The sequence below is a fragment of the Oncorhynchus kisutch genome, linkage group LG14, assembly GCF_002021735.2.
Source record: "Oncorhynchus kisutch isolate 150728-3 linkage group LG14, Okis_V2, whole genome shotgun sequence".
NCBI classification, from domain to species: Eukaryota; Metazoa; Chordata; class Actinopteri; order Salmoniformes; family Salmonidae; genus Oncorhynchus; species Oncorhynchus kisutch.
In genome coordinates, this window is record NC_034187.2 from 13152393 (window position 1) to 13164758 (window position 12366).

At 43.8% G+C, this 12366-nt stretch overlaps 1 protein-coding gene across 1 annotated transcript in view; it reads left to right on the plus strand.

Annotated features, from left to right (window-relative positions):
• LOC109904594 (spectrin beta chain, erythrocytic-like) overlaps positions 1 to 8011 on the plus strand; it is a 69359-nt gene extending 61348 nt beyond the window's left edge. The window contains 4 exon segments of the mRNA XM_031787867.1: positions 3658 to 3926; positions 4209 to 4382; positions 5880 to 5922; positions 6657 to 8011. Of these exon segments, the coding sequence (XP_031643727.1) occupies positions 3658 to 3926; positions 4209 to 4382; positions 5880 to 5922; positions 6657 to 6863 (693 nt within the window). The 3' untranslated portion in view covers positions 6864 to 8011.
• Positions 8012 to 12366: the final 4355 nt, after the last annotated feature.

The window sequence follows — 12366 nt, forward strand, 5'->3', positions numbered from 1 at the left end:
CTCAACGATATCATAACCGCCATCGATAAAAGACAGTACTGTGCAGCCGTCTTCATCGACCTTGCCAAGGCTTTCGACTCTGTCAATCACCATATTCTTATCGGCAGACTCAGGAGCCTCGGTTTTTCGGATGACTGCCTTGCCTGGTTCACCAATTACTTTGCAGACAGAGTTCAGTGCGTCAAATCGGAGGGCATGCTGTCTGGTCCTCTGGCAGTCTCTATGGGGGTGCCACAGGGTTCAATTCTCGGGCCGACTCTTTTCTCTGTGTATATCAATGATGTTGCTCTTGCTGCGGGCGATTCCCTGATCCACCTCTACGCAGACGACACCATTCTATATACTTTCGGCCCGTCTTTGGACACTGTGCTATCTAACCTCCAAACAAGCTTCAATGCCATACAACACTCCTTCCGTGGCCTCCAACTGCTCTTAAACGCTAGTAAAACCAAATGCATGCTTTTCAACCGGTCGCTGCCTGCACCCGCATGCCCGACTAGCATCACCACCCTGGATGGTTCCGACCTAGAATATGTGGACGTCTATAAGTACCTAGGTGTCTGGCTAGACTGCAAACTCTCCTTCCAGACTCATATCAAACATCTCCAATCGAAAATCAAATCAAGAGTCGGCTTTCTATTCTGCAACAAAGCCTCCTTCACTCACGCCGCCAAGCTTACCCTAGTAAAACTGACTATCCTACCGATCCTCGACTTCGGCGATGTCATCTACAAAATGGCTTCCAACACTCTACTCAGCAAACTGGATGCAGTTTATCACAGTGCCATCCGTTTTGTCACTAAAGCACCTTATACCACCCACAGGTCACTGCGACTTGTATGCTCTAGTCGGCTGGCCCTCGCTACATATTCGTCGCCAGACCCACTGGCTCCAGGTCATCTACAAGTCCATGCTAGGTAAAGCTCCGCCTTATCTCAGCTCACTGGTCACGATGGCAACACCCATCCGTAGCACGCGCTCCATCAGGTGTATCTCACTGATCATCCCTAAAGCCAACACCTCATTCGGCCGCCTTTCGTTCTAGTACTCTGCTGCCTGTGACTGGAATAAATTGCAAAAATCGCTGAAGTTGGAGACTTTTATCTCCCTCACCAACTTCAAACATCAGCTATCTGAGCAGCTAACCGATCGCTGCAGCTGTACATAGTCTATTGGCAAATAACCCACCCTTCTTCACCTACCTCATCCCCATACTGTTTTTATTTATTTACTTTTCTGCTCTTTTGCACACCAATATCTCTACCTGTACATGACCATCTGATCATTCATCACTCCAGTGTTAATCTGCAAAATTGTAATTATTTGCCTACCTCCTCATGCCTTTTGCACACATTGTATATAGACTCCCCCTTTGTTTTCTACTGTGTTATTGACTTGTTAATTGTTTACTCCATGTGTAACTCTTTGTTGTCTGCTCACACTGCTATGCTTTATCTTGGCCAGGTCGCAGTTGCAAATGAGAACTTGTTCTCAACTAGCCTACCTGGTTAAATAAAGGATAAATAAAAAAAATTAAAAAATAAAACCGCCTGGTATAGAGGTCCTGGATGGCAGGAAGATTGGCCCCAGTGACGTACTGTGCCGAATGCACTACCCTCTGTAGCACATTGAAGTTGCCATACCAGGTGGTTATGCAACCAGTTATGCAACCAGTTAACCACGGCCAATTTTTCAGTTTTTGATTTGTTAAAAAGTTTGAAATATCCAATAAATGTCGTTCTACTTCATGATTGTGTCCCACTTGTTGTTGATTCTTCACAAAAAAATACAGTTTTATATCTTTGTTTGAAGCCTGAAATGTGGCAAAAGGTCGCAAAGTTCAAGGGGGCCGAATACTTTCGCAAGGCACTGTATCAAAGCTGTAGGCTAAGGTAAAATCACATCTCTTTCACCCCAGCTGCAAAACTAACCCTGATTCAGGTAACCATCCTACCCATGCTAGAATATAGAGGCGTAATATATAGATCAGCAGGTAAGGGTGCTCTCAAGCGGCTAGATGTTTTTTACCATTTGGGCATCAGTTTTGCCACCAATGTTCCTTATAGGACACATCACTGCACTCTATACTCCTCTGTCAACTGGTCATTATAGGACACATCACTGCACTCTATACTCCTCTGTCAACTGGTCATTATAGGACACATCACTGCACTCTATACTCCTCTGTCAACTGGTCATTATAGGACACATCACTGCACTCTATACTCCTCTGTCAACTGGTCATTATAGGACACATCACTGCACTCTATACTCCTCTGTAAACTGGACATCTCTGTTTACCTGTCGCAAGACCCACTGATTGATGCTTATTTATAAAATCTCTTAGACCTCACTCCCCCCTGTCTGAGATGCATACTGCAGCACTCATCCTCCACATACAACACCCGTTCTGCCAGTCACATTCTGTTAAAGGTCCCCAAAGCACACACATCCCTGGGTCCCTCCTCTTTTCAGTTCGCTGCAGCTAGCATGGACACTCTTACTGACAGTTGTGGCTGCTTCGCCTCATGTAATGTTGTCTCTAACTTCTTGCTTTTGTGTTGTCTGTGCCCAATAATGTGTTGTGCTGCTACCATGTTGTGCTGCTGCCATGTTGTGTTGCTTCCATGTTGTTGTCATGTGGTCTTGCTACCATGCTGTGTTGTCATGTGGTCTTGCTACCATGCTGTGTTGTCATGTGGTCTTGCTACCATGCTGTGTTGTCATGTGGTCTTGCTACCATGCTGTGTTGTCATGTGGTCTTGCTACCATGCTGTGTTGTCATGTGGTCTTGCTACCATGCTATGATTTTGTCTTCGGTCTCTCTTTTTGTAGTGTTGTAGTGTCTCTCTTGTCATGATGTGTGTTTTTGGCCTATATTTTTTATTTTTGATCGCAGCCTTTTGGTAGGCCGTCATTGTAACTAAGAATTCGTTTTTTACTGACTTGCCTTAAATAATATTTAGTTTCAAACGACATCAAAACAAAACAAAGCAAAACACATCATTTGAGTTGACCATTAGTCTGAAAACCAATAATGTTTCTTCCTGGGTCAGGACAACAATGCATCACACCCAAAAGTGAGAAAATATATCTTTTTTGAACTGTATAACCATTTCAAATAAGTTTGCATCATGATAAATAAGGGTTCAGTATAATACACATTTGTAAGGGCATTTATAAAGGGTTAATAGCTGGAGGTAAATCACTATTTTGGCAAGCACTGACTGGCTATTGCACTATTTTGACCAATTCGTTATAACCCATTTATTAATGGTTTATGATTAATTTACAAATGATTAAACGACCATTAATAATGTAATTACAAACCCTTTATAAACCCTTTACAAAGAGATCTTTATTGTAAAGTTCTACGGAAAGGTGTCATTTCAAACATAGAGCCAACACTTTCTAGTGGCATTTCTGAATTTCTAACGCAGTAGGGATAGTAAGGAAGGGAGTGGTTTGTGACACACAAGAGCAGCCGCTCACCGATTGGTCAGCTCATACAGCAGTTACACCTCCAAAACATCTGGTATGCGGAATGTCGGCCAATGCTGATTACCGCTCAATCTGATTGAATCCAGGCCCATTTCTCTTTCCTATATGTATGTTAAAATTGATTGTAAATATATCATACTCAATTCTCTTCCCCAGTCTGCCTCTGGAGCAGTGGAGGTGGAGCCCAGTTTGGGTCAGTTGGAGGGAACAGCAGGTGACTCTACGGTGCCCATGGTCTCCGAGATGCAGGATGCTAGCTCTCTGGAGCTGCTGGATGCCTCTGTGTCAGGACAGACCCTCAGGGAGGGGGAGCCCCGGGCCGCCACCCTACCTGCTGACCCCCTCAGCCCTAAGGCTGTGCTGCAGGAGGGCATGCTGGGACGGAAACACGACCTAGAGGCTGCTGGGAAGAAGGCTTCCACCAGGTAGAGACACTCACAGCCTTAAAGAGCATGGTTATTGTTGCTATGGTTGGCTTAAAATGGTTGATTTGCGTAGAATTAAGGCTGCACATTTTGCCAGGTATTTTGTATAGTTTGGGGTAATGAAAGAAGGTACTCACTCCAATTACAGTAGGTAGGATGTAAAGGATAGCTCATGATACTACCTCCAAATAATTCAAATAGTTTTGGGTAAGCTTGGGTTGCGTATGTATCTGCTTAAGGTGTTTTCCATCAAAATATGTCTGTGCTCCTGTCCTCTCACAGGTCCTGGAACAACCTGTACTGTGTGCTGAAGCCTGGTCAGCTGTCTGTCTATAAGGACGCCAAGAGCTTCGGCCATGGCTCCACCTACCACGGAGAGGACCCTCTGTCGCTCGGCAACGCCAAATGGGAAGTCCTGAACAACTACAAGAAGAAGAAGCATGTATTCATACTGAGGTGAGGAACGTTAGTGTTTTAGGGTACGTAAACTCAGCAAAAAAAGAAATGTCCCTTTTTCAGGACCCTGGCTTTCAAAGATCATTTGTAAAAATCCAAAGGACTTCACAGATCTTCACTGTAGAGGGTTTAAACACTGTTTCCCATGAACATGCACCTGTGGAACGGTCGTTAAGACACTAACAGCTTACAGATGGTAGACAATTAAGGTCACAGTTATGAAAACGTAGGACACTAAAGAGGCCTTTCTACTGACTCTGAAAAACACCAAAATAAAGATGCCCAGGGTCCCTGTTCATCTGCGTGAATGTGCCTTAGGCATGCTGCAAGGAGGCATGACTGCAGATGAGGCCAGGGAAATACATTGCAATGTCCGTACTGTGAGACGCCTAAGACAGTGCTACAGGGAGACATGACGGACAGCTGATCGTCCTCGCAGTGTATCCGAACATCACACCTGTGGGACAGGTACAGTATGGTAACAACAACTGCCCGAGTTATACAAGGAACGCACAATCCCTCCATCAGTGCTCAGACTGTCCGCAATAGGCTGAGAGAGGCTGGACTGAGGGCTTGTAAGGCTGTTGCAAGGCAGGTCCTCACCAGACATCACCGGCAACAATGTCGCCTATGGGCACAAACCCACCGTCACTGGACCAGACAGGACTGGCAAAAAGTGCTCTTCGCTGAAGTGTTGCGGTTTTGTCTCACCAGGGGATATGGTCAGACTCGTGTTTATCGTCGAAGTAATGAGCGTTACACCGAGGCCTGTACTCTGGAGCGGGGATGGATTTAGAGGTGGAGGGTCCGTCATGGTCTGGGGAGGTGTGTCACAGCATCATCGGACTGTGCTTGTCATTGCAGGCAATCTCAATGCTGTGCGTTACAGGGAAGACATCCTCCTCCCTCATGTGGTACCCTTCCTGCAGGCTCATCCTGACCTGACCCTCCAGCATGACAATGCCACCAGCCATACTGCTTGTTCTGTGCGTTATTTCCTGCAATACAGGACTGTCAGAGTTCTGCCATGGCCAGCGAAGAGCCCGGATCTCAATCCCATTGAGAACGTCTGGGACCTAAGTCTGGGACCTACTAAATGTCTGGGAATGTGCAGGTGCCTTGGTGGAAGAGTGGGGTAACATCTAACAGCAAGAACTGGCAAATCTGGTGAAGTCCATGAGGAGGAGATGCACTGCAGCACTTAATGCAGCTGGTGGCCACACCAGATACTGACTGATACTTTTGATTTTGACCCCCCTCCCCCCCCCTTTGTTCAGGGACACATTATTCCATTTCTGTTAATCACATGTCTGTGGAACTTGTTCAGTTTGTCTCTGTTGTTGAATCTTGTTATGTTCATACAAATATTTGACATGAAAACAAACGCAGTTGACAGAGAGAGGATGTTTCTTTTTTTTTGCTGATTTTAGTTCACACTCTCTTACCACGCGTTTGGTTTAAACTGAATTGTTTTCCCTCTTGCTGTCTATCTTCCAGGCTGGGTGATGGTAGTGAGTACCTGTTCCAGTGTAAAGATGAGGTGGGTTCTTCACGCACTTCTGGTTTTTATGATGTGTATTTCATTTATCTGGTTTTGTCACACAAGAATGTCATGGGTTCTTATTACAGGGTAACAGCAGTAATGCACTTTGGAATATAATCATTAACACACATGAAATATCCAAACATACGTTCAACAATCACACCACAGTACAGCACTGTAATGCATTTAAAATATCCATACTGTATACAATATTACATTATCCTACAATATAATATCAAACACATTCTGTATCCTATCTGGTAATAATAGGCTGTGTTAAGACACGGCAGCTTGACCCAGATCCCCAACCCAATCACTGACCCAGATCCCCAACCCAATCACTGACCCAGATCCCCAACCCAATCATTGACCCAGATCCCCAACCCAATCACTGACCCAGATCCCCAACCCAATCACTGACCCAGATCCCCAACCCAATCACTGACCCAGGATCTGGCCGGACCAATCGATAGACCACTGTGGCAAAAGATCCGACTTCACACAGTTCTCCATAATATATCCGTTAATCAACAAGTCATCAAAATACAGATCTCATTGCTGTTGGACCATTTGAAATATAAGCGTCCGGCACTTTCTGCAATGGAATCATGGAAGTATGTGTAAATGCATTACATCTGTACATTTATTACGAATGTTAATATTGGGGAGACCTTAACCCCAACACCCAAATTCATGGAAATATATTCAACGTAAATGTATGGTTATTTCAGGAGGAACTGGGGCGTTGGACCCAGGCCATAGAGAAAGCAGTGAAGCCCCTGGCACAGGAAGAGGCGGAACCCTCAGGGTCTGCAGGGGTCCGGGCCCGCAGCCTGCCCCCTCCTTCCTCTTCTACCACCCTCACCACACCAGAGCCAGCGAAAGACAAGAAAGACAAGGAGAAGAAGGGCTTCAGTCGGTTTGCCAATAAAAAGTGAGGATGGACAGACTGACTATATTGCAGGTCTTGGGGCAGAAGAAGTTTTACTGTACAATCAGAATGAATTTGATCTTATAAAGATGTTCTTTTTTTACTTTGAAATAGATGAGATATTGTAGTTTAGATGTAAACCTCTGCTGCCTGTATTAAAGGGTAACAACAGTTTTCTTTCTCTTTTTGACAAAATATGCTAAATTCAAATAGCTCAATAAAAGCACAGGAATGCTCTTTTCACACTCAACCAAAGAATGTTTGTAAAATTCATTATTTTCCTTTTACAATTGTTTCCCAACTTTGCTTTAGATAAAAGCATGCTTGTATGATTTGTATTGCAAAACAGTATGACTCGTAAGAGTACTTTTGTTGATTCATCTGCCTTATATTCCTATAAAATGGTTGTGAATTGTTATACTGTGGTTTGAATTTGGTGCTCTTATATCATAGAATCATCAGGATTGGGTGGCTAGGCTTTTTAAAAGAGCTTTGTAAATTCTGTTTTAACTAATGAATTGATAGGCCTAGTGTTGCCTGAAAGAGATTGAGACATTGTACAGTACAGTACCTGCATGCACAGCAAGTACAACTGCAAGTATGCAAACTAATTGTCCTATGCACTGTGAAGGCAAAATAATGCTGTTGAAATGGGCAGTTATAGACTGTTTTAACTGAGATAATGAAAGTAACACAATTGAAAGATGATTATGCTATCTTGTTATTGACCTGCCATTACCTTAAACATAACGCAATCACTTTCAAACAGGACTTTTACCAGAACAATGGCCATCTCTGAGAAGTTGAAATAGCTCATACCTAACTGATTTTAGAAAGTTTATCGAATCTCAACTTTCATATCTGTTCATATACAGTATATAAAAAAAAATGCATGAATCATGTTTTATTGTTTATTTTTTTGTGTGGTGTTCGGGTCTGTGGGACCCCTTCAATGTTTACTCAAAGACATAATTTTTTCAACCTGAGACTCATTGGCCTTGGCTCATTTTCGGTGAAGAACATATAAAATAACACATTTTCATTGAGTGCACACTGTGCACCCCCCTACACATGGTGTTTGGGTCCACAGGACCCGAGGGTAATAAAAGTGTGTGTGTGTGTGTAGGTGAAAAGAAGTAAAAATGTAACAAAAAGGTTTGTGTGTGCCTTCACTCAGTCTTCATCCTCCCTGGGCCTGCTGTTTCAACATAGTCTGTCTCCCTGCCTGTCTGCTGTCTTTACCCTTTGTAGTGTGTGAAACTACACAATGTCTTACAGGAACCTGCAAAATGTTAACACATTATTTTGATATTGAAAAAAAGGCAGTATTTTCCGACACTACCCCAGCCAGGTGCAGACACTACCCCAGCCAGGTGCAGACACTACCCCAGCCAGGTGCAGACACTACCCCAGCCAGGTGCAGACACTACCCCAGCCAGGTGCAAATTGGGGGGGAACACAACAAATAAATAGCGTTGCATGTGTGGCTCCTTACCACAATCAATCAGTATGGCAAAAATATTCTCTGCTCAGAGGGCCTAAGAAGAGAGAGAAGCTGGTGTGGAAGGACCGTCTTCCATCTTGGAAGATGAAGAATTTTCCAACGTCAGTTAAGAACAAATTCTTATTTTCAATGACTGCCTAGGAACAGTGAGTTAACTGCCTTTGTTCAGGGGCAGAATGACAGATTTTTGCCTTGTCAGCTCGGGGATTTGAACTTGCAACCTTTCAGTTACTAGCTCAAAGCTCTGACCACTAGGCTACCTGTCACGTATGAGGATCATGTCTATGTCAATTTGGAGTCTGACAGTGAGTTGCAAGAAGAGGTTGAGATTGACCCTCAGCCAGCAGCCTGCATTGTGAAATTGAATGGTCTTCTTGCCCAAGGAATGAGCCACCCCGGCATTGGCTGCCAATGTAATAAAGATGGTGGTTAGTCATGTGCAGGACATAGTCTTCTTTTGAACTGTTCATCCCAGACACCATCCATTCTGGACTGCACTAACTTGGAGGGGAGGTATGTTTTGGGAGAGAAATGGAAGGAGATGGACCAAACTCATTTACTTGCATACTTTGGGGTTCTTATCCTTGCTGGTGTTTTCAGATCTAATGGGGAATCCACAGAATCCCTGTGGGATGCAGAAACTGGCAGAGAACTTTTCCGTGCAACAATGTCTCTGGGAAATGTCCACATTATTTCCAGGAGTATCCACTTCAATAACCGAGACACCAGACCAGCTCGGCGGCAGAGACAAGCTAGCTGCAATCAGGTCAGTGCAGAGAGACAAGCTAGCTGCAATCAGGTCAGTGCAGAGAGACAAGCTAGCTGCAATCAGGTCAGTGCAGAGAGACAAGCTAGCTGCAATCAGGTCAGTGTGGGACAAGTGGGTGGACCGCCTTCCCCCGTTTCACAACCCTAGGCCCAGCGTTACTGTTGATGAGCAGCTTATGCCATTTAGGGGCAGTACATACCGTCTAAACCTGCAAAATATGGAAACTAGATCTGGGCTGCTGTGATGCTGCGTCATCATATGTGTGAAAGTTGCAAGTGTATACAGAGAAGCCGGATGGAGAAAGCCCTGAGAAGAACCAAGGGATGGAGGAGCCCTAAGAAGAACCAAGGGATGGAGGAGCCCTGAGAAGAACCAAGGGATGGAGGAGCCCTGAGAAGAACCAAGGGATGGAGAAGCCCTGAGAAGAACCATGGGATGGAGGAGCCCTGAGAAGAACCAAGGGATGCGGGATGTCCTGGACATGACACAGGGAGTCCGTGGCCACATCACATGCAAAAACTTTGAGTACGCTGCATGGGGATGGGAGAATCTGTGGCCAGGAACATCAAAAAACTAATCATAATGGATTACAATGCCACAAAAGGAGGGGTGGACAATTTAGACAAGCTGGTGACTGGCTACAGCTGCTAAGTAAGAACCCTGCTGGCCACTTGTGATATTTTCCAACATCTTGGACATCTCAATATACACCTTGTTTGTCATCTGGATGGCTTTGTACCCAGATTGGAACAGAGGGAAGCTCCAGAGGAGATGACTCTTTCGCGGGAAGCTTAGCAAGGCATTGGTAAGACCTCAAATCCAGAGGAGGCAACATATCCCAAGGACCCCAGCTTCTGCAGCCATCGTGAGGAGGATTCAGGAGGAGGATGCTGGTGCCCCATCCGCCTGACCCACAGAACCACCAACTCCAATACCAGAAGTAAGTGTGAGTGATGTTGTTGCATGTGTCTGACTCTCCTACCTTGGTCTGCTGTAACTATATATGTGAGTGAGTGAGATGTTAGTAAAAATCCTGAACTAAATGTTTCCATTATTATAAATTGCAGCTGGGAGCAACAAGAAGTGATGCGATGTGTGTGGACCCAAGAAGGACAGGAAGACACAGAACACATAAAGTGCAAGAAAGACATTTGCACCACACACAGTAAAACTCTGTCCCTCTTGGTGTGTAGACCGGTCTTAATTTGTGTTCGATGGGGCTCATTTATCATTTCCATAAAATACTGTATGTAAAATTTGTCCTTCCAATTTGTTCAGTTCAAAGCAATAAACATCAATAGAGATGAAATTTCATTTATATTTGTTCAAGATAAACATGATTTATTCCACCCATGTCTTGATTATAATTGATGTTTGTTTACAAAATCACATTTGATTGAAAAAAACAAATGCTGCTTGTATGGTCTATATTGATTGTAATTGATATAAGTCAACATAATACTTAGATGTTGATTGTAATTGATATTGATAAGTCAACATAATACTTAGATGTTGATTGTAATTGATATTGATAAGTCAACATAATACTTAGATGTTGATTGTAATTGATATTGATAAGTCAACATAATACTTAGATGTTGATTGTAATTGATATTGATAAGTCAACATAATACTTAGATGTTGATTGTAATTGATATAAGTCAACATAATACTTAGATGTTGATTGTAATTGATATAAGTCAACATAATACTTAGATGTTGATTGTAATTGATATAAGTCAACATAATACTTAGATGTTGACATATCTTAAGTATTTTTACGTAAATTGTTATGGCTGTATTGTTTTAAAAACCCAATAATGTTCTGGGTCCATCAGACCCACAGAAATTGGGTGAATAACAAAAACATGACCACACACACAAGGGTTAATATGGTGTTAAAGTGATGTTCTCACGAGTACCCTATTCAGTCTTTACTTTGGACTGCAGTTATATGATTCCTTCGATCACACTTTGGTTTCATTCAAAACACCTTGAATTACAGGTAGATAATGAGACAAAAATAACTTTTGTCAAAGTCCAGGATATAATTGTGGGTCAATCAAATCTAGACTGCTTTTCCAAAACCCACACAGTATGAAAATGCAAAATGGAAGAATGTCTGCGTAGTTTGGTTTATCCCTTTGCTTTAGGGCAGGTATACCCCCTTAACCCCAACCACTGTCTGCGTAGTTTGTTTTTCCCTTTGCTTTAGGGCAGGTATACCCCCTTAACCCCAACCACTGTCTGCGTAGTTTGGTTTTTCCCTTTGCTTTAGGGCAGGTATACCCCCTTAACCCCAACCACTGTCTGCGTAGTTTGGTTTTTCCCTTTGCTTTAGGGCAGGTATACCCCCTTAACCCCAACCACTGTCTGCGTAGTTTGGTTTATCCCTTTGCTTTAGGGCAGGTATACCCCCTTAACCCCAACCACTGTCTGCGTAGTTTGGTTTTTCCCTTTGCTTTAGGGCAGGTATACCCCCTTAACCCCAACCACTGTCTGCGTAGTTTGGTTTTTCCCTTTGCTTTAGGGCAGGTATACCCCCTTAACCCCAAATACTGTCTGCGTAGTTTGTTTTTCCCTTTGCTTTAGGGCAGGTATACCCCCGTAACCCCAACCACTGTATGCGTAGTTTGTTTTTCCCTTTGCTTTAGGGCAGGTATACCCCCTTAACCCCAACCACTGTCTGCGTAGTTGGTTTTTCCCTTTGCTTTAGGGCAGGTATACCCCCTTAACCCCAACCACTGTCTGCGTAGTTTGGTTTATCCCTTTGCTTTAGGGCAGGTATACCCCCTTAACCCCAACCACTGTCTGCGTAGTTTGGTTTATCCCTTTGCTTTAGGGCAGGTATACCCCCTTAACCCCAACCACTGTGTGCAGTGAAACACTCAGTAAAACATTTTCAGTTCTTCGTGAAATGCAATTGAACCAAAAACCTGCTGCACATCCTCCCTGTATACCTCCAGCACATCCTCCCTGTATACCTCCAGCACATCCTCCCTGTATACCTCCAGCACATCCTCCCTGTATACCTCCAGCCATTACATTCCCCCTCTCACATGTAGCCACATACACAGCTAACCACTGTCCTAACGTTCCAGTCCTGTGTGTGCAGTGGGTATTAGCATTTTCTATTAGCTATGTCATATTTCACAGAAAATGTAATACATTTTAAGAGGTGAACTTGAAAATAAACTCAACTATAGGTTTATATCCCCCCCCCCCCCCCCCTTATCG